This window comes from Xiphophorus couchianus, chromosome 8, assembly GCF_001444195.1.
Source record: "Xiphophorus couchianus chromosome 8, X_couchianus-1.0, whole genome shotgun sequence".
NCBI classification, from domain to species: domain Eukaryota; kingdom Metazoa; phylum Chordata; class Actinopteri; order Cyprinodontiformes; family Poeciliidae; genus Xiphophorus; species Xiphophorus couchianus.
In genome coordinates this window covers 12,196,284-12,219,404 of record NC_040235.1, presented here as the reverse complement: position 1 = coordinate 12,219,404, position 23,121 = coordinate 12,196,284, and the positions used below count along the sequence as shown (strand labels likewise).

The 23,121-nt window shown below is 37.2% G+C and overlaps 1 protein-coding gene across 1 annotated transcript in view; it reads right to left on the bottom strand.

The window, feature by feature from the left end:
* The window catches only part of epha5 (EPH receptor A5), a 64,650-nt gene that overhangs the window by 25,107 nt on the left and 16,422 nt on the right, over positions 1-23,121 (bottom strand). Inside the window, exons 3-5 of the mRNA XM_028025786.1 lie at positions 19,574-20,294; positions 9,206-9,361; positions 8,318-8,656 (exon numbers count right to left, since the gene is read on the bottom strand). Of these exons, the coding sequence (XP_027881587.1) occupies positions 8,318-8,656; positions 9,206-9,361; positions 19,574-20,294 (1,216 nt within the window). The remainder of the gene's footprint in view (positions 1-8,317; positions 8,657-9,205; positions 9,362-19,573; positions 20,295-23,121) is intronic.

Genomic DNA, 23,121 nt, shown 5'->3' with positions numbered 1-23,121 from the left:
AGCAATCCTTGGTACTGAAAAAGGATTCAACCATCAAATGTTATCAACTAAGTATATTCCTTAACTGCTCTTTTGTTGAGTTATTTGTTACTTCTCTTAGTCTTTCATGTACACACATTGCAACTGTAGAAAAATTTTTCGTTTGACACTAGAAGACATCAAAGTTGATCCAGTCTGTTTTTGTAAACATCACGTTCTGAAGGTTGATGTGCCCTCTTCATTTGAGTCAGCAATTTATACTTCAGATTTAGCAGCTCTGACTTTAACAACAAAAATATGATGTTTACCTCCATCTTGTTGCAGTTTGTGTACATGTTTTGAAAGAGTGAGAGTGGAAAGGGGGTTGGCAATGAGCATTTTGTTTGACCATGTGGCAGTGATTAAGCAGTAATTATTTCATAGTGTCACAAGGGGAAGGAAAGATATATAATACAGGTAAATATTGGTATCTACAGCAAAATTGGCCCAGATTTTCACATTGGTGTGTCCAAATTTAAACATTAGCTAAATTAATTTGCTTAAACTGTAAAGTACTTTAGATATACATGCAGAATAGACCAAAGATCAGAATCAATTGATTTTAAGCTGTATCCAATCTTTTCCACTAAGTCAACACCTCTTATTTACAGGCTACTGGTCACTCTGACAAGACAACTGGTTGTGGAAGTCGTTACTCAACCCTTTTTATTATTAGGATAAATTAAGTTTTAATATATCCATAAAGTTTTAAAATTAAAAACAGCTAAAATCAGTAATGGCAGGTCAGAGTTTTACAAATATGCTAGTCAGAAATCACATTCACCAAAGCTCTGATCGTTACATCTATACAGTAATTTAAAATAGGTTTTTAGTAGGAATTGCAGAAGAGTAACACGCGACAGAAGATTTGGACAGTTTTGAAAATGATATTGAGGGAAGTGAAAAAAAAATACTGAGAAACAAAATATTAGTGAGAAGATGAGAAGGAGACCTGCTGAAAAAGTGTTGGCAGGGCCCAAGCAACACATTTATTTTAGCAGCAGAGAAGACAGCGTGAAGAAGCGTCTTTGCTTAAACACTTCCACTCCCTGTTAAACCTGCTAATGAGCAACTTCAGAACAGTAATGCAGAACACGAACGTGCTTCAGCGACTGGCGTGAACCTGAAGCTGCTAGTATTAGCAGCCATAATACTAATTTTCTCTTTGTCCTAAGACTCGTGGTGATAATAAATATTTTTTCTTAAAGAGAAATGTTAGAGGCAAGCAAGAAACCACTTCAGAGGAAGAGTACATGGCCTTCTCCGGATAAGCACATTATTACATTGCCGAACATAACCCTGTCAGACTTCTATCTGTCTGCATCATCGCAAAAATCAATGCGGGCCTTAGACTAACTGGTTTATTATTTTTTAATGATTCTTGGAGAATGTCAGAAAGATAGGGGCACAATAAATCAGAGAGGAGGGTGGGAGAAGCCTTTATTAGAAATCATGATTTAACCTTATCCCTGCCTTCTCATTGGTGATTATCTCAAACTAGGAGTGTATAGCAGCTACATAGCCACCATTTAATGTGTGTGTCAATTAAATGCATGTTGGAGTTCTTAGGGGAAGCTTTACATGGTAGACATTTTTTTTTTTAAATTAAACATATAAAATATCAATAAAATACTCGCTTATATCCTCCAGCTACTGCTTTATGTTTGGTCTGCAATGTTATCTCAAAAGTGAAGACATCATGTTTTTATATCTGTAGTTATACACAGATGAAAAATGATATTTACTTAAACTATAAAACATTTTTTACCATAATAAGATCAAATATGACCACATTTCCCATTTTAAGACCAGTTAGTCTTATCAATTTCTTCTTAAACTGCTTATTGCCAGAATAATGACAAAAATATGTTCATACATTCTTCATATTGATACGTTTACCCCGATTTTCTTTGGTTTGGTAGAATTGTCTATGTAGTAGAAATGTATTTTAAACTTTATGGCTTTGACCAAATGTTTTGGGTATTTTTCCACAAGCTTCTCCATCATTAGTAGATTTTTGGGTCGTTCCATCAGATAGAATTAGTGTGTAACAGAGTTAGATTGGTAAGGAATGATGCTTGCACACGTTTAGAGTCCACAAATAGTGTAAAGGATTGAGATCAGGGCTTTGTATTGACCATTCTTAAAAGATATTTCTCTTTTGAACCATTTTGTAAACAATTTAGACTTCTTAAATTCAGTGTTCTTAAGGTCACCCCTTAGTTCCCAAGCTTCAATTCAGATGTGGCTACTATCTTTTATCATGATGCCACTTAGTTTGTGAAGTAAAAAAAAACATGATGCTGCCACCCACATACTTCAGAACTGGAGAGGGATCCTGAAATCCCTGCATTTCTGTCTCTGGCTTTGCATACAAACTAAGTAAAGCAGTGGTAGACATTGTGTCACCACTAAAAATCTAATTATTTCTTCGACATTCACTTGTACCTGCGTTCCAAAATGATAGGAAGACCCCCTTAACATTGTTATAGCACAGAGCAATGCTGTGAGACAACTTTGCATGGGTAAAGCAGTGCACAGAACATTACACACATCTCTGCCATCAGGCAATTTAGGTAGTAGACACAGGAGAGGAACACATGTGGCATTCAGTGTTGCTCACAACAAAGCCTGGATTGCAAGAGGCTCCCAGCAGCCTGGCTCACGCACTGCATTTTACAGTTGCTAATGACATCCTACACAAAATCATAATTTTTGTCATGCTCCATTTGCATTTAAAAATAAATAAGATCTGTACATATTTATATGTTTCAGATTTGCGAACATTTTACTCAGATTTTGCCTTTCCAAATTGTTTAAAGGCAGTAATGTGAAATGAATGTGAATTTGAAGGTACAATTGCATTTAGCATAGAGAAATAACTTTCTAATTAAATGTCAGTGGCAAAAGAAAGGTTTTGTCTTTTTAAACAGTGTATGTACAGTATATGTCTGGCTTCAATCGTTTATTTTTCTCTGCCAGCTCACTAAAGTCAAAGAAAGGAGGCAGTATTGAAACTGCAACCAAGGCCAAAATAAGAATATTGCTCATCTGAAAGGCTTAACTTAGTTGTCAACTTTTTCTTTTCTTAAGAAAATTAAGAAAAGACTCACACAGGCTGCAGCAACTTTATCTACTAACAAAAATTAGTTGCTATTTTCTCTTTGCCCTATGACTCATGTTTTGATTTTGTACAGTCTCCCATCCAATACACTGGATTCCAGCAATCCCTCTTCCCATTCTGTATGAAAGCCAACAACGAACACACAGCTACAGCAGGAGGAAATGCACTGTCAACAAGCAGAGGCAATGCATCGCGATTTATTTGATGGATAGCCAGCAACAGCTTAACTCATGTACAAGCACATGTACATTTTTACACAATGGCCCTACATTGTGAACATTACACGAATGAACATTACACGAATAACCCAAAATAAAGCCAGCAATTTAGAAGGATTTTTTTTGCGTAATTATCTCACATAATTCAGAATAATTACAACTGTGGGTTGTGAGAGATAACACAATTTTGAAGAGGCTATGTGATATTTAAAATTATTTCACTTGCATTCCAAAGCCAGTTTTGGGCCATCAATTTGGATTACAACAGCAGGTTTTGCTCACGTGGAGATTTTTTTTAATGGGCCAGCAGGGATCTAATCACTTTGGCATATTATTACCAGAGTGCAAAATACAGATGGGCTGGTATGAGACTCTCACAGGAAAATAGCACAGTACCAAAATATGTAGGTTTTCACAAATTTTTGAAACAAACGAAATAAGGTGTGAAAGACTTGTATTGAAATTAAAAAAATGCATCAATTATCCATTTTGATGTTTACATAAATAATTACTGAAATTACCAAAACCGCAGGAACTTCCACAACCAAGTAATATTTGTTTTATTTAAAAATTGGATACAAAATAAATCCAAGTTTAATACTAAAGACCAAGATGTTTCTAAAGCACATTCCAAAAGCAAGAAGATGCTTTTTTCTTATTTGTTCTTTGTTTTGTGACCTTTCCTTCTATCAAAGTCCTCCACATCAATTCTCCAATTTGTTCCCTTTGCCTCTACCTCGTCATGTCTCTCTCTTCCCTCCCCAACTTTTCACATTCCTCAATCACCTCCTCGCGACAACACTTTATTATGCAGCAAGACTTCAGAGATGCTGTGAAATCGGCTATTTTATGGTTTTCTTATCACATGTGACACTGTGCACACATCAAACAGCAGGTCCTCCAAGTCTTCCCAGCAGTCAGTGTTTCTCGCTCCCATGTCCCTCAGGAATTCTGTCTGACTTGCTTTCTACCACCACCAAAGCACAACAAGCACAAGCACACAGACTGAAAATAAAAAATTTGCCGTGTGCTCAGTGATCAAGGTCCTCACAAGGTAATTACTTTTGAGTCAAAGGCTGGTAGATCAGAGGCAGTTAAACCTCTCATTACAAACATCGCTAGAGGTGTAATGTTATATTTAATAGGACGGATTTTAGTGGCATCAAAATGACAGCAGTAATCAATGTTTCTCTATCTGATGGTGCTGCATGGCTTTTGATGCCGTTGAAGAGTCAAACTACATCTACCAACTGAACCTCATTTTTGGGGGATTTTATCTGAGTCATCCACAAAAAGAAGGACTGAATTTTGAAACGAAAATAACAATTACAAATTTTTACTATATAATTTTTTACAAATGCAATTCTGAAAAACGATCACTGTTCTCCTCCTCTGTGTTCCCAGTCTTCAGAAGTGTGTCTCTACCAGCTTTGGATATTTAGAACTGAAATTTTTATTTGCAAATAAAAAAAAATCTCATAAATATTCTGAACTAAACCATTTCATTGTAACTCCGACACTTAAGTCGTTCTTGTCCCGCTGTTTGGTGGACCTCCAAAAAAACCTCACTTTTTGTAGTCTTTTGGCCAGATTGATTTTTTTTATGCTAATAAAAAAAACCTTCCCACAGCATGAAGCCACTCCCACCATGTTCTACAGTTAGGATGGCGAGTTAAAGACTGTGTGGAACTTTTTATTTTCCCCTGTAAGCATGCCAAAATGCTTGTCAAGTTCAAGTAGTGTCAACACTACAGCAAGTGACACTTTATACCAAGAAAATAATGTACACTTCCAATACAGTCCTTCAGGTAATATAATGAGGAAAAAAGATAGCAGGAACAGGTCGTAGCATTAGTGAATATAGCTGATTATTGCACTTTTTTACTACAAGCACTTGCCTCACAGCTGGCTGTGCAGACAATTTTCTTTTCCAGCTCACACAGCATGATTTGTTTTGATTAAAACTGACTTGAGGGGATTACCTTGTGTTATTGATCCCAAAGTGAGAATCTGTTCACTTTACTGATCCTGACTGTTTTTTGCGCTTCGACAAAAATATGAAAGTCCAGTTTAGAAAAAGGACTCAGACTATCAATATTTTATTTCTTCTGCTCTCATCTCCCTTTGGTGTAGTTAGCACACTGCCGCCCTGCCCCCAACATGTAGATAGTACAGTTTTATTTGTTGCAAAAATATTTGGTGCAACTTAAAAACTTACTTGCAATATTGAACACGTGTAATGCATATGGTTAATAATATATGTATTCAATGAAAATTAAGGTATGTACTTTGATAACGTTGTAACCTTTTCATTTTCTATACAACTACTAACAAACTTGGAGCAACAACAAATTTGGTCTGTTGACCAAATTTGGTCTGTTGAAAAATTTTGAAGGTAGCATTTGAGGAAATGTAATGATTATCGCTTGTTTCACAATTGGTGCCTCTGTGATGTTTTTATGTTGTAAAGCACTTTGAAATGTTGTGTTGCTGAAATGTGCTATACAAATAAACCTGACTTTTTCTTTTATGGTCAATTTAGTTGCTGATCATCAACTTCGATCAGTGATTGGTCGGTCAAGTCCTAAACAAAAATATGTGCTCTTTTTCATCCTTCTGTTAAATTCTCCTATCTGGATCAAAACTGACCATAAAACTGTGAACTTTGTTGCACTTTTTTGAGGAAAAAACTGGTAAAAAGATACAAAGTCTGGTACATGACGCATATCCAGGGCTTTTCTCAAGTTCATTTAAACAATCTAACTGTTTTAAACGCAATTGCTCTGATTTTAATAGCTCATAATTTAAAAACAGTTCAGCGCCATATCAGGTTACTAACCTCAACTCAAGCCTAACCTACCCATTACCAAAGAGCAGCACAATTTATCTGTCTGCGTCTCCTGAGTGTAATCTAACTTAATCCCAAATCTCCATTTGGTCGTGTGACTGGCTAATCCAGCTACAACTTCAATAACCTGAAATTGAGTTTTATAGCCCAGTGTAATCCACTCAGTTCGCTGACAGCCGTAGTGACAAGACATTTAGAGGACTGTCAGCAGCCTTGACTGTTAGACAGCCATCTGCCTCCGTCTCTATCTGCAGGCATCCGCCTTCAACACATACCATATCTGCGATCTGCCCCTTTTCAACCACTACGACTCCTACTGAGGCTGCTAGTAATACTACCTACTGTTCTTTGAATCCCAGCATGCCATCTGTTCAGCAAAACGCAGCAAACTCTATCTTTCAACACAGTATTTTTTATTTTTTTCGCTTTTCCTCCAGATGGAAGCCTAGGGGAGGAGAACTGTAATCTCGTGTCTCTCTCATTTCATTATGATGTGAGCTAACCAGATCATTATAAGCAAATAAAAGCTACACAAGTGCATACCTCCTATAAATATGATAATGTGTTACCAAAGCAAATATGAGCTCTGTTTTTCCATTTCAAAAAGGAGCCCCAAAGCAACTATGACACAATATAAACATACATTTATATGCACAGGAAAAATCCGACATGTTTTTGCTGAGTCTGACATTAAATCACACTAAACTTCCTGGGCCTGCGAGAATGAACAAAAAATAACTCATGTTTGCTAAATGTCAAAGCAATGAGAGATGCAATGTGATAAAGATAGAAAGTTTTTGCAACCTTTCTCAAATTCAGACATTTATGACATTTCCTCATATATTTTTTTATTTTATTTAAAGTTATGGTTTGGGTAAAGATTTTGGTTCTTTCCTCTTAATGCCATTTATTTTAGGAAGTATATGATACTGCCACCACTGTGCTTTAAAGTTGGGGTAGTGTTGAAAGGGTGGGAAGCCTCATCCTTTTTCATTTAAATACAAAATCAGTCATTAGGGCCAAACAAATCTTTGGTTCTAACTAAGTCTGACTATACTTTTATCAGTCAACTAAAAACTATAATCAGATGGTTTTTTTTCTTTTTTGTTTTTGTAAAAATGGCTTTTATTCCACTATTTGACCCTCTCTGCCATTCTCCTGATGTCTTGGTGTCACACAAGGAAGCAAGTTTACAGTTTTCATCTAAATACACCTACAAGTGTAATGTTCTGAATTAACTTTAAATCAGAAGCTTACAAAATCCAAAACATCATTCTCTAAGGTTCTCTAGATTGTTCAAAGGCATTAAAAAAATAAATTCTGTCTCATTATTCTTGCACTTAAATATAATTAATTTTGGCAATGCTAACTGACACCAAGCAAAACAAGTGTAGTGTAGGTGGGTGTGTAAGCAAATGTCACATCAACGTAATGCTTCTCTCCATTGTCCAACATCAGGGTGGTCTATTGGATTTAGCCACTTTACTAGACATTTGGTCAGGAGTGTGTGCCTAAAGTATTTCTTTTCCTACAGTTAACAAACTGCTTTATCACAATGACTTCTCACTGCTGGCATGAAAGCAGCATAACACCTGCTACCGCACACAGAACCCATACACACAACAGCTTGCAAATCAGGAACATTCATTATGCCACAGATTTCTGTGAATCTTGTTTATGGAGTGTTTCTCCCCGAAATGAAGGGACCAAGCTGCTTTTTTGATGACATATCGGACAGCAAGGGATTTTTTGTTGTTGTTGTTGTTAACAGGAACAGTACATAAGTGAAAATTAATACAGCGACAGATCTGTTGGACAAATACTGTGATAATTTGATCATCTGGAGTCTTTGTTTTCACACTCGGCTATTTGTTCCTGGAAGCAGACATGCTGATCTACGTTGGCTGATTAGACAGAAGATTTAAAAAATGCTTGGCAGCAAGTAATAATATTCTATTCTACAGGAAAAAGGTTTTATCATGGCTAATGTTCTCTCAATGACAATATGTGTATAAAAAAGGCGATTGTACCAGACGTACTGGAACGTAAACTGCACATGTAAAGTCTGACAATGCTCAGTAATCACAACAGAAATGAGATGCAACATACCTGCCTGATTGGTTGTCACATTAAGTGTCACATACTGCTTTGCATGGTCTTTGGCAAGCTCAGACACCCCATTGATGGCCTCCAACAGGAAGCTGTAGTTGGTGTGCGACTGGAGGTCAGCCACCATCACTGAGGTGTTCGAGAGGCCAAGTCTGCGTGGCAGAAACCGCACATTGGGGCCGCACTCCTCCAGTCCTCTGCCGTCTGGTAAAACACGTCTGCACAGGATGTTGTAGCGGCTGTCTTTCCTGCCACCCGTCTCCACTGGAATGGACCACTCCAAAAAGACACTGGTTTCATTGACGTTGGAAATTGCATTCCGTGGTGCAGAGGGAGGGCCTAAAAAACAATTTAAATACATCATCACAAAAAACAATTAGTTATCTATCAGATGGCTAACTCATGATAGCCATCTTATTAACTAAAGACTGCAGGAAAGAGTATCAAACGTACAATCAATATATTGTATGCTAAGAATTAAAGTGGATAGTTATTTAAAACTGACAAGACTTTTCCAAATGAAACTGAACTACATATGGATAGTCTATTTGAATCTTTCAAGGTGCACAAAAAGCAAGATGCGCGATTGATCGCGCATCTTGCGCATCAGATGGAGAAAACTTCAGAGGTTTTCTCCATCTGAAGTTACCTTAACCTGGGGCAGATCACTGCTAGTCAGCTGGTTTAGATAACATTCTCATGAGTGTCAACATTTTTGGTCAATCTTGCAGACGGTGTATTTGTCAAAAAATGTTTGTCTGCATTAAATAGTGTGAAATCTTAGTATTTCCGCTTCATGTTATTTTAAGAACATCTGATAGCAGTCCATACATAGTGTCCCACATCACAAGTAAATTTGTGGAAACAAAATAGGTGTTAAGCTCTTACGTGTGCAGGCCATGCTTGGAGGGTCAGAGTCGATCTTATAATATCCATCTTCACAGCTACAGGCCGTGGCCCCCATCTGTCTGGCCACACTGTGGGGTGGACATTTACTGCAGTCTGAAGTCTCCAGCTGTGAGCGGTAAAACCCCATTTTGCACACTGAAAGACAGAAAGAGTTTTGCATGAGAAGTTCAGTGAAGGAAAAATGAGATGAGGAAGAGACTTCAAAACAGTAAAAAGTAGGCAGGCCCAGGGAGAGACGTAAGATTAAAAGAAGAGTACAAATGTAAAAGAGTCTGTTTTTACCCCTTAAGTTTTTTAGTTGGAATTTTAAGTTGTTGTTTTTTTCATTAGAGATAACAAGGGTAGAGTCTGTAAAGGAAACAAGGATTTGTCTCACTTCTAACTCTGTTTCTTTTGAAGTGAGATTTCTTCTCATGTTTCTCTTGGGATTATTGTTTTAGTGAACCCACACAGTCTTGTCACACTATTCCTGTTATATTGTCTTCATCAAAAAGTAAGGCATTTCCCTTACAGTTGTTTTTTTTTTCAGCCTATTTCAAAGGCTTCAGTTCAGCGATATACAAGTTGCACCTGTCAAATTGTTTGCACTTACATCTGCTGCACAATTATGGGTCCCTGAGTGAAGCACATACAGAACAAACATAAACAACAAGCAAAGAAACAGCATACTGCTCTTCTTAAAAAAACATACACACACCCAATGGCTGATCTAAGTGGGGCAGATAGACAGGAGGACTATGCAGTTAGAATTACAACGCCCAGGAATAACATCAACAATCTGTTGCCATGGCTTCAACCTCAGCTCCATCAATCACTGACTTTTTAGCTTCTTCCTGATATAGGAGGCTTACCCAGACAGACGTAAAAAAAAAAACAACTACACAGGAAAAGGTTGTCCACAGATATTTTGTAGTTTAGAAATGAAAGCTAGACAAAGTGTTACACAATATGCTAATTTAAGTCATTCGTATTGGAAGGCAATAGATTAACTTCAAAATCTGTTTTTAAAACATTCATAAACTGTGACTTAAACTGGCTCTCACTGTAGTTCACTGGAATCTAAAATGTTTTACATGACTTTGTAACTTGTTCTGTACTGTAAGATGTCAATGACTTGTTGCTAATCCTAATCTTAAACTTTAGATCAGACCTTAACATTTGATATCTTTTAGTATTTTTGCATTGTTTTACAGGCCTAACTGAAAGTAAATTTAAGCGAAATTGATTTGGCTTGGTGTTAACCAAGCCAAATCAATTGAGTCAATTGAGACAATTAATTGACTCAATCAATTGAGTCATTGTTGAGGCTGTTTGGATAGCTTTTTTAACTCTTAGCAAATGAAGTTATTAAAAATATATACATTTGGTATTTAGTCTAAATATTTTTGTCTGAAGTCCACCATTGCTTATTGAGACATTTGAATTAGACACAAAAGCTAAAAGTTGAAGAAATCTGTACGTTTTGACATATATTTTCTATAGCATTGTAGTAAGTATCAGAGTTGAAAGTAAGTGGTTGAAGAGCTATGCGTTTTCTTTCTTTGTCCACAGAATTAAAAGCTTGTTTGACCAATGTTGGTTTTGAATAGCTGTTATGAAGCAGACAGCACCTACATAATTTAATGTCTGGTTTGAAGATGGCAAAATAAAGACAAGGAGAGGAAAAACACAATGTTAAAAGTGAAATAGGACAGGAAGAGATAGAGGCCAGGTTTATAAGAATGAGACAGGAGGGACACAAAAGAAGGAAAAAAAAGGAGACAATGGCGGAAAGGTGGGATTGTGGGTGTGGGCGCGTTCGTGTGTGTGCGTGTGTGTGTGTGTGTGTGTGTAAGTCGTTAGGCAGCAATGCCTCTGATTCACCTTGACGGAACCTTGGTCTGTTGTCATGGAACATTACTCTTGAAAAATTCTCCCTCTGCCCTGGATCACTCTGAGTCTCACCTCGAAATCTCTCTCCAACACACACACACACACGCACACACACGCCTACACACGCCTACACAGGAGAACAAGGCTTTCATAGGAAAAATTGCTTGATATTTGGCAAACCCAACAAACCTTGATGGACATTGATGATAAAACTAGAACAACTGAATGAATGTTGTAGTGACTGTTAAATTCAATTTGAACTTGCTATTTCATAAAGTCATATGTATTTCAAAATAACTTTAAGATGTTCATGAACATTTTAGAGTAGTAGGACTCCAATATCAAGCAATTACCATAAACAAGTTGGTACTTCTGTTTTTTTCAGGACAGAAAAATAATTTTTGTTCATTCGGGAAAACCTGATTTTCACCCAACATTATATACATCCCACAATGTGTACTATTTTAAAAAGCTTACAGTTGTATTGCAGTTCTTGAGGTAGGTCTTCATGTCAAGCCCATATTTTAAGCCTTGGTTTTACACAGAATCGACTATCTTGTTACTAGTCTTTTTTTCGGATGTGCTGGAAACAACAAGTCAAGAATGGGGCCAATATTAATATTGATGAGTCGACTTCAGACCCTGATTTTGTCAGATCAATTGATATGATGGAAAAGCATAAGGAACATGACTAAATCACATAGAGATTATCTTAAAAGAAATGAATCCTTTACTAGTCACTGCAGTCCCAAACAAACTCTGAGCTCAGTTTAGTCTAGTGCACTAGTGCACAGTCCATCTACAATCACTACATTCCATACTCGGACCATTGAGCCCATAAGGGGGTGCGACTACCACAAAAGATACATTAAAGGCATAACTTCAAGCATTAATGCCACTTCCTTTGCTAAGAATACTTACTTATTTGGCTATACAATTTATTTACTTAAGACTATTTCCAGTTCAAATAAATTGTGTTAAACAGATTATTAGATTAGAATGGGCATCTTAAATCATTTGACTACGTTAAAATCACACATTAATTTATATTTATACCTGAAAACACAGACACACTTCCTGTGGTGTAATTTGTTATGGTCATGGATGGATTCCTGAAATGACTCACTCCTCATTGTGAATGCAACCTGTGAAGACAGTTTATAGTAGTAACGTGTGTGTGTGTGTGTGTGGGTGTGTGTGTGTGAGTGTCTGCATGTTGCCCTTGGGCAGGCTGTCTTTCTAATGCCACGCAGCTCTTAATGCATGGTGCAAAGGCTAATGGGTAATTAATATGCAATACACACTAATGCGTCTGTAAGGATTTAAGTATGTATGTGTGTGTGTGTATGTGTACCATTTGAGAATGAGAGGTTAATACGTAATTAATATGCATCACGCACTGGCATCCCAGACAATTAGGGATCCAGCGGTGTCCGTGAATGCTTCTTAACAAACGTCCTGTTTAATTGGAAACATTTCACACTAAACATGCTGATTTATTTGCCCGGCTGTCATTTGAAGGGATTAGGAAGGAAGCTATTAGGGCTGAGTCAGAAAGACATATTAAGGCTGAGCAGTGGAGTGTGAAAATTAAAAGGTAGATGTAAAGACCACCTACCGTGCATCAACATTGGATTTAAAATCATTTGTCTCAGCATTGGCACGCTGAGGATGCAAATATTGGCTTAGTACTCTGCGCATTGCAATATGAATGCAGCAAAGCTGGTTTAGGTGGAGCCACTTAAACTCTATAGAACTTATCTCAAGGATGTGACTCTGACATTAAGCCATAAGAAGATTGAAGGGTAGCAAGTTAATAATAATACATCTAGACATTTTCACCTTGCAATATTTATCTAGTGCATTAATATCCAAAGCATAAGTTGTGAAAGTACAGCAATTTCAAAATATATTATCCGTTTTTGTCACCATACAAATGCAAACTTCAATTTCTTTTAAGATTTTATGCATATCACATATTGTGTTGCTTAATTTTGCAATACTTTGTGTTAGCTCATCTAAAGTCCCAATAATCTACAGTTTGTTTATACCACGACAAATGCTAAAAACTGATTATGAATATGTTTGCAGGGCACTTTATATTTTGGGTATGAACCAGTCCTAAAGTCAAATAAAAGTGATTGATATAGATGAGACTAAAATGAAATGGCTTAAATTGCATTCACTGCACATTACAACTAATCACAACCTTCATTTCTGATCATGTAGATTGATGTGAAAGTAAACTTCAACAAAAGAAACAAAAAATAGCAAGGCTGTGTTTCACTGTGATGCTTATATTGTTAGCCGATAGGATTGTGAAATAATAAACCAGCAGAAGAAACAGTAAATATCCTCTTCCCGTGTTTGTTCAACAGTAAACTACTGGTCTAAGAAACATAAGCAAAGTGTGTGCTGGACTTTTTTGAGGTTGTGCATGCATGAGGGTTTCATAACTTTATGCATTATTGTTGTCATTTTCTATTTAGGTGCAGGCCCCTGCATGTGTCCGTGTGTTTTTGTCAATGCATGCTCATATTTGTGCATGTCACTGTGTGAACACTAACAAAGACGGATGATAATACAATAATAATACACAATCAAGTCAATGGGGATTTCCTGCCCGTGGAATAACACAGCAGGACATTGTTCAGCACTCATTTATTCTCACAATCAGACATTATGCAAAGGAGGAGGTCAAGTTCTTAATAGTTTTTGAATTTAAAACAATTTAATAGCTTTATTAAGGTCTAAGCTGAAAGATTAATTATCATCAATAAATGATTATGGCAAATCAGGAATCTCTATTCCCTTAGATCGCACTTAATGCAACTGAATGCCTGGCCTCTCCACCAGCCCAATTCTCCCCTGATAAAAGCAATAAATCTAAAGTTGCTTCTAATGGCAGATGGGCAACTTCACCAACAGCTGTCACAGTTTGTGTTGGTGAATGGGAGACTCATTGTAAGCCCTGAGGAGGAAGATGCAACATCAAACGGTCACTCAGGTTTTGAAGTTATTCCTGCAGCTTCATCAGGACTGTTCACTACTGTTAGTGCTGCAAAATTCATAGTGTGAAAATAGCAATCCCACTAAAGTGCTTGGGTTAATAAATTTGATTAGCTGAATGGACACCCTCTGCACTAGAGGCAGATTACCAAAACTCTTATCACAATATTTAATAATACCATCGCAATTTATTGTTCCCACAATACAGTTCAATCCTACTTGAAATCCATCAGCAGAGGTTACCATGTCTCACACACCAGACAGTTAGAAATATTCGAATTGTCATTGATAATCCAGCTGTGAAATCTTTGAATTCTCATCTAAACAGTATGTTGTAGATCTGATGACTGTTTCTAACGCTTACTCTGCTTCCTCTAAGCTCTTTGATTTTATCTGCAGCATTATTTCCACCAATTCTTACACTGCCTGTTCAGCTAACGACACAGGTCAGGAAAGGAGTGCATGAATCGGAGAATAAATAAAGGTGTCCATGGTAACTCTGGAGCACCTGTAGAGACCCACTGGTCAAGTGAGAGACTGTCGGCAGGATAACCATTAGTCACACACATTTCAAACATCTAAACTTTATAGAGTTTAGATGTTTGTAGTTCCAACTGAAGTCAGAGTCATGTAGGCGACAATAGGTGGAAGAAGGTGGTCTCAATAAAATGTAACTTTACGCTAAGTTGCAATAGATTGTAGCAGAAAACCGAGGTCAGACATCAACCGTCACACAATCTCGATAATCAAATTTAATAGTGACAGCATTTTGCGATGGTGATGCATTTCTTCAGTTGGGTTATGTTTTTGCTAAAGGTTTTAATATTGAGACATGAACACTGTTGATCAATAAATCTCTTCATTCAGTCTGACAGAGAAAAATTGACAAAACTTTCAATTTGAAGATATGTAAAAAAGGTAGACAGTCACCCTCAGATTTTGAGTTATATTTGCAGCAAATGATTATTGCAGGCATCAACTCCATACAAAACACTAGGTGCATTTGTTCAGATATATGCAAACAAAAGGAAAAAAATAATAATTCTACCAACACTTTTAAAATTACATACCATTTGTTTGGTCAAATGTATAACATGCCATTAAAACATGATTGTAATGTGACAAAACTGAAGAAAGAAGTTGTAAGAATAGTTTACAGAGTATTGGATATCAGCAATTTGACCAAAACAAACGTGTGATTATATGTTTTTGGATTTTATTAAGCCTATATGTGATCTTAAAGCACTAGATGAATTTCTATTTCCCAGTTCACCCAGTCATAGCTACTGAGTGAGACTCTGGGGGCAAACAAGCTTTCATGGAAATAACTGGCTGTGCCGAAGTATTTTATTAATAATTTACAAACTTCAGATTTATGGGTCTCTGTCTTTGAGCTCGCCGCCATGTCTTTTTGAGCACATTGACAATGTTGTAAATTCCGTTTGAAGGTGTCGTATTTCAGATTTGTAACAGGGTAACCAAAGTGACCAGATAGAGTTTGACATACAGTATGTTGTCATGTTTATTAAGGCCTAATAGGATTACTTCACATAAGGTTGTCAGTAGTACCCTATGGGGGGAGGGGGGGGGGGGGGGTGCAGATCTGAAGGTTGGGGGTAGAGGGCAAAATGGGAGAAGTCAGTTTAACCAACAAGCACTCAGGAAGCACTTTAGTTGTCATGGCAGCATTACCGGGTTCAGATGATGGGATGATGAAGTGGGGATTGAGAAAAGACTGACTAGAATGCAGGAGCAAAGCGGGAAAAGGTTGATATACAAAATAAGTTACTCAGTTTTCAAACTGCACAAAGTTCAAAAACATGACAGCATCTCTGCTTCAAAACTACCTTCAATTAAATTTTTTTAAAGATTCTCATTTCAAACAGTTTTACACTTTCAGGTTGTTAAAAACTCAAAATAATATGAGTAAAATAATAATAATAATTCAAACTTACAGTCATGTCAAAAAAAAAAAAGCAAAACAAAAAAACATTTGCCACAAATGCCACTAAGTTGTTTGGGAGTTTAATAAATTGTGGGGAGAGGAAGGGAGACTAATGATTCCTAAAGCATTAAAAGTCCTTTTGGAAATGATAGATGTCAATATAACAAATGTGTCTCTATGTTATGCAAGTGACTGTAACACCAGTGTTACCACAACAACCACAAAACTCACACTGCTGGTGTGAACTGCTTCTTAGCTCTCCTATAATTCCCCGTGGATAGAAGCAAGAACGCTTCCTCGGGTTACCACTCCGCTGAGACAGTTACTGATGGCAGCCCCACCAACGTGACCAGATAGAGTTTGACATATGTTGCAGTGACATCTGACAGGCAGGCAAACAGCTGAACACCATGGGAGCCCCGGCAGTGAAACAAAGTGTCGCTGAGGGTCGCCCAGCTCCATCCATGAGGCATTTCATGACCACCTCTGAACAAACTGCCCATGGTTATTATTTTATTAGTGAGATTTTTTATATTTTAGTCTGAATAACTATGCTTACTGATGATACCAACTGTTGTCCACATTTTCAGCAGTAAACCTATAGATTTTCTACCCTCCCCCACCATGATGTACTGTCTAGCCCAGACATCACTGCCCACATTGTCAAAGTCTTTTTTTCCCTCTTTTGTCACAGAAATTCAGTGCAGCTTGAATTTCAACACCAGAAAGCTGCCAATCCCAGGATTCCTTTCTGTCCCTTTTTTGTCTTCAAAGTAAAGCATTCAGCCCATTCAGCCCTTATTCTGTCATCCCAACAATTTGGTCAGTCTTTATTTAATGTTTATAACCTGAACCCAGCCATTTTGCAATCCCTGCACACTCCTTAAAAGCCCTATTCCATTCATCCATTGTATCATTTATCTCTTTTTACACCGTTTCACTTAGCTAATGTGCCGTTATTCCATCATTCAGTGGATAACTGGGGGCACGGTTTTATTCACCTGTTCAGCCAGCAGTTGTTATGACAGAACTGTGACTTCATTCTAAACATTCATTTTAGTATTTGCTGTGTGTTTTTTATTCATTGTTTTCAGCCTCAGTGGTATGCAGTTATATGCAGCACTATGTGTCAGTCATGATTGCTTTTTGAATAAAGGTGGTATTGTACGGCCATTTTACAACCAGCAAGACACAAACCACAGCAGAATGTAACTTTTTGAAAACTAACATGCATGAAGTGTTCATTGTGTGCGCGTGGTTAAATATACTGCTTTTATTTTTTAAAAATTGCCTCCATTTTGACGTTTTTGCATATTATGAAAAAACCTCCAGAGGTGTGCCATTGCAAGCAGACTGCACAGATGATCCAGGCCAGTTTGCTACTATTGCAATTGTCTTCTGAATTGTAATTTTCCCCACTCCATTCGGTGGTGCTGAAATTAGATTTTTTTAAACTTATTGTTTAATTGAGAATTTTGCATGAAAATTGCAAAAAAAAAGAGATCTATACAGCACAAATAATCAAAATAATCAATTGTTTTCATAAGTTGATTACACAATTAAAGTACAGTATTTTTTTATGATATTAAAATGTGCTTAAGAAAACAAAAAAGACAACTGCAGAAACTAACTTTTACAGAGCATTGTGTGGCTAACTCTCTCCATAAAAATATACCGATTATTTTACAGACCACTGTATTTCTGCATATGGATTAGAGTAGGATGATGGCTTTGTTAATGGAGAAAAAGAGACAGATCTTATAAGGAGGGATGAAAAGACGAGTGAAGTGAGAGGCTGTGGAAAGTGTGAAAGACCGAATGGCAGACACATAGATGGCAGAAACAGATTATTATTTTCTTCTTTAACTCATCCGTGCCCCTTAATCTACAGAAAACCTAAAATGTCTTTCTGGAAGAAAAGGAACATTTGCACTAATAAAGCTCTGACCCATTTTTATTAAACTACAAGCAAATAAGTAACTACCAACTCTAGTAAATATGAAGCAAAAAGAGTTGTGCATGTTTGTGGGGTTCAATAAAAGCCATAAAGTACGACTGTATGCTACAGCCTTATTCTAAATCTCTTCAAACAGACTTAAGTTCACACAAACTAATCTAGTGGAATGGTGGTAGTCTGGCATACACAATTATTATTGTCTATAAACTGGTCCAAGTAGAAAAACTAAAAAGAAAAAAACTAAATTATGGAGCAGATAGGAATGAAAATAAAGGAAGAGGGGAGGAGAACATGCAGGGAAAAAGGAGATAGAATACATCATCAATCATGTCTTGAAAACAGTAATTGTTGGTTCATGTTCTACCACTTAAGAGAATGTGATGACTTAGAATTATTTGTCTAGGCAAGTCTGTCAGCCGGAGAGAATAAGTGTATTTATTTTTACACGCATCAGTCTTTGTTCATTGTGATTTTTTTACTGTGTGCACATTATGCACAGTTTCGACCTTGGATTGACCAGCTTTGGAGAACACCTTCAGCATGACAGTCAATGCTTGGGTTAGTTAAGCTTCCCCCTCAAAGAAACATGTATATGTTAATCTTGCTTTATAGTGCAACATCAAGGAAATACAAAATCATCCTGATCTCCATGTCCCATAAAAAGAAACATGGAAAATGTTGCCTGATTGAATCTGAAGAAAATGCTGCTACCCATATTGACAAATACTACTTTCATTGCAATTTCTAAATGAAAGATGAAGAGATCAGATAACTTTGGGGGGCGGAGGTGATTGATCAGGTATTAATCAAAATATTCCTCTTTTTAAAAGTTGCATTTTCCAGCTAGAGATCCAAAACCAATTATTTAGGTCATCACTTAAAACTGGTTCTTGAAAAGCAAGACTTTGTGTGAACATAAAACTACCAAAAGATGCAATTTATGTTTCACACAGCTTTTAGTTGGTGCAAAAAGATTTCTCTGGAATATAAATTTCTCCATGGCATTCAGACCTTCCATGAGTTGTATAAGAAGAGTGACTGCAAACCATAAAACTGAGTAATTTGAAGAAAGAGAAGAAGACAACTACGGAGGATGGATAGAGAAAAATAAATAACAGCAGCCAGGGAAACCCATGGAAATGGCAGTTAAGGATGGAGCAGGGAATGCCTGGGCACAAGTCAAGGCAGAACAGTAGCTTTATGAGAGCAGCAAAGTGCTGCAGGGCTCAAGGGAATGCCCTGCACTAAGCGAAGGAGAAACACAGACACTCACACGCACACATCCATAACGTAAGAACACACTTACTAAAAGAACAAGCTGATCTGCGCACAAGCTTGAGCACATAGCACTAAAAATAAACATGACAGTGGATATTAAAATAAAACAGGATGGAGACAGCCACGAAAACAAACACTGGAAGACAGAACAGTGCTGGAAAAAAATAACAAAAAACAAAAATTTCATGAAAATCTTCAAAAGTGACTCCAAGATTTTTAATTATTTTTTTTAGGATTCCCTTATTGAGCAAAATGACAATTTTAGTAATTAACTGACATATTTTACCTTGACAAGAACCGCTGATTTCCTCAAACCCTGGTTTGCAGACACACTTCCCAATGGGCACCAGCCATTCTCCTTCTGTGCTGCAGTGCATCCGTGGCGACTCATATAAGGGCACCGAGTTGTTGACGCAGCGGCCCACCACCTCAACCAGCTGAGATGCCTCCGATGCCGGGATGGTGTCCGGAAATTCTGCCAGGCTCTTCACCAAGAACGGGCAGCGTTTGTAGAATACCCGCACTGATACTAATGCAATGCAGGCCCCCAAATCCTGAAAGGCCAAATAGAAACCTTTTCGGGACAAAGGACCTAAATCCCGGACTTCAGTGTTGAGCTTCATGACACGGTCCCCCAGGTCCAGCTCGGTAAAGCTCTCGTCAGCTGCTATGGTGTCAATTTTGATGTATCTGCTCTCTTTCAATACCCTGTCTTCCTCTTCAGTTATGCCAACACCGTCCCTCATCCTGCCATCCTCAATGTCATCCTCATCGCCATCTGTTTCATAGTAGTACATGTTAAAAGTCTCCTTGCAGGTCCCGACCCCACCAGGCAGGCTGTTGCAGTCTCTAAGCGTAAACTTGAGTTCGATGTATACTCGCTGTGCACCCTCAGTCAGGATCCAGTTGGTGTGGAGCCAGTTGTTCTGGTTCTGCTCCATCACACGGCAGACTTGGTAGGTGTGGATGGGAGCATAGTCTTCGTCTACTTCCCCGATCTCTTCCCACTGAAGGATAAAAACAAAACAAAGCAGAATATTAGGGGGAAAAAAATTAATTCCTTGAAGTCAACCAAATTTTGCCACGTGGCCCCAGGATTTTCTGATATTTCAGGCTCAGAATTTATAGGTATTTTGAAAGTAAATGTACACTTGTGACTTTTAAATACACCCAGTCCTAGTATTGTCAGCACAAAGAAAAAATAAAAAGATTACACAGTCATAGATGTAACATGTTTTGTTTCAATTGTCTGTGAATACATGTGTAGCAACAAATGTTACATAATCTCATGCAACGCAGACCTTCTACACGGATCAAGATTCCCTCACCTCAGGATGGTAAATGCTTGAAGACGCTGACATAAGGAAGCTGGATTTATTTTTCCACTAATAGTTTTGGAATACTTCAGTGTAGAAAGGAGCTACCATATGTTGCAGTCAAACAAGTGCTATATTGATGAATATTATATTGATATTGATAAGCATAAGCTCTCCGTGGTTTTACACATAAGCCAAAAAATATGTCTGAGCAACACAAAAACAGCTTTATTAGTATTAGGTGAACATAAAGCACCTCCCCACCCCATTTATACTGTAAATATATTTCAACGTATTCTGAGGTATTTGCTTGTATCATGTGGACATTATACACTTTTTAAATAAAATATAAGTGATGATTGTTGGAGCTTCACATTTAATCTATATGTACAGTAATATGTACTAAAAGTGTCTATAACACCATTTCAGAATATATTTACCTATATTCCTAGAGCCTTAATGGTAAAATAGTTTTAATATCAATCCTGATGATATACTATAATGGAAACATGTTATTTGATGGATCAATATGAAGCAGCAACAGAAATTTTCCTTTTATATCTTTCTGTCTATCCATCTGTTACTTACTTTTCAAGTAAAAAGAGGATTGTGTTCAAATATATATATGAATTTACTGTGAGGAAGGAAAGACACTAACATATAAAAAAGGTGCCCTTGTAATTTAATTTATTATTCCTCCAAAAGTGAGTGAGAGTCAATTCCTGCCTGTGTGTGCATATATGCAAATTATTCTGCAAGTATTCATGTGTGCTTGTATATCTGCATCCCTACTAGCGTGAATCAGACAGCAGCATTAATTTCCTCCGAGGGTCTCCTGGGATGTGGCTATTATCTGCGTCACTAGCACTCTCCCATGGCTAATACAGGCGCTTTATCATGTCTTTGTAATATGGCCAGAGGGACGAAACTATGATCTGGTGTTATAGCTTAATAGCCTATATTAATCAATCCTTGCTGTAGCCGATCTGAAACCTTCTGTCTCCGTCTTTCCTCTCCGTCTTGTTCACCATCTGTCTGATTTTGAGCTCGCATTGCACCGGTTGAGTCTTTTGTTTTCTGGTTACGATTAATCAGCTGCTCAAGCATTTCTCCGGGTAATTGATTCACTTAGACATTTCTGTGTTGCTAAATTCACACGCTTTCAAGATGGCATTCATAATGTCTGCATAAGCATTTCTGTCTTGAAAAATAACTTTTTCATCATTGAGAGATTGAAAAAAATTTGACAGTTTAGCAGACAAACGTGGACCACTTCAGAATACAAAACTAGACTAGCACTAAGTGTATTAAGTTGGCGGGGGTCTACTTAAGTGTGATGGGGAAAAGAAAATTGTATGCACGGGTATGCGACCCCCTGTTTCTTCCTGACTTTAGCCCAGTCAGTCCCACTGCAGACATAAGCCTCTTACTGGTTAGATCACACAGATCAACCAGCCTGCCTTGAGCTTCGCACAGCTTAAAACACAATCCACACACATATACACACAGTTAGTGAGCTACCCGTTATTATTGGCATCTCAGCAGGGTATTGAACAGATGACCTTCTATCATTTTTTTGCCTTGAGCCAAATGTATTCAGTATCCATGAATATCCATGAATGTCATTACAGAAAGTCTTCAGAATCTTCAGTCTAGATTCTGATTATAAGATGCATGCACATCATACATCTGGAATTTGGCAACTAAAGTGCAAATATTTGCTTAAAAATAGACAAACAATTTATTGAGTGACTTAAATGACTATATTTAGTACTCTAAAAATTTTGACTGAGTTTATTCCTATGACTGCATATGTCTCAGAGGTAAATTATGAGGAGAATTATTGTGGTCTCACAAATGTATCTATGCTTAATGTAATAGAGGGAGAAACAACTGAAATTAGAGAATCAAAAACATGGTGCTATACAAAAAAAGTTTTAAAAATACAGTAAACAAAATTAGTTTAGCACACTAGTGAGATAATTTTGTGGATGGATAGATTTCTGATCAAGAAATGATCAGAAATCATTTCTTCTTGTATCTCCATTGCTAACAGAGAAACAAGCAGAGCCAGATTCCTATGTAAATGTGTATATGCACATTTCCACCTGTCTCTGACATTAAATTAAATCCTATTTTAACTATCCTGACATTTTTATGATGAAATTTTGACTTGATAGACTAAGATTTTCAGCTACGAATGTTTATGAGGAGTTTGCCTGCTGTCAAATCAAACTGAGGACAGATGTATACTAAATGAACACAGAAAAAAGTTGAACTCAGTCCGAGATTTATAGATGTGGTGAAAGAGAACATGAAGTTAGTTAGTGTGAGGGTAGAGGATACAGAGGGTAGGATTAAATGGAGACAGATGATTCGCTGTGACAACCCCTGAAGGGAAAAGTTGAAAGAACAGAAGAAAAAGATGCAGTTGAACTCAGAAATGACAAAGAGATTTTTAGATAAGTCTCTTTTCCCCCATACTGGCTGGAAACACCAGAAAAAACATTGTAGAAAA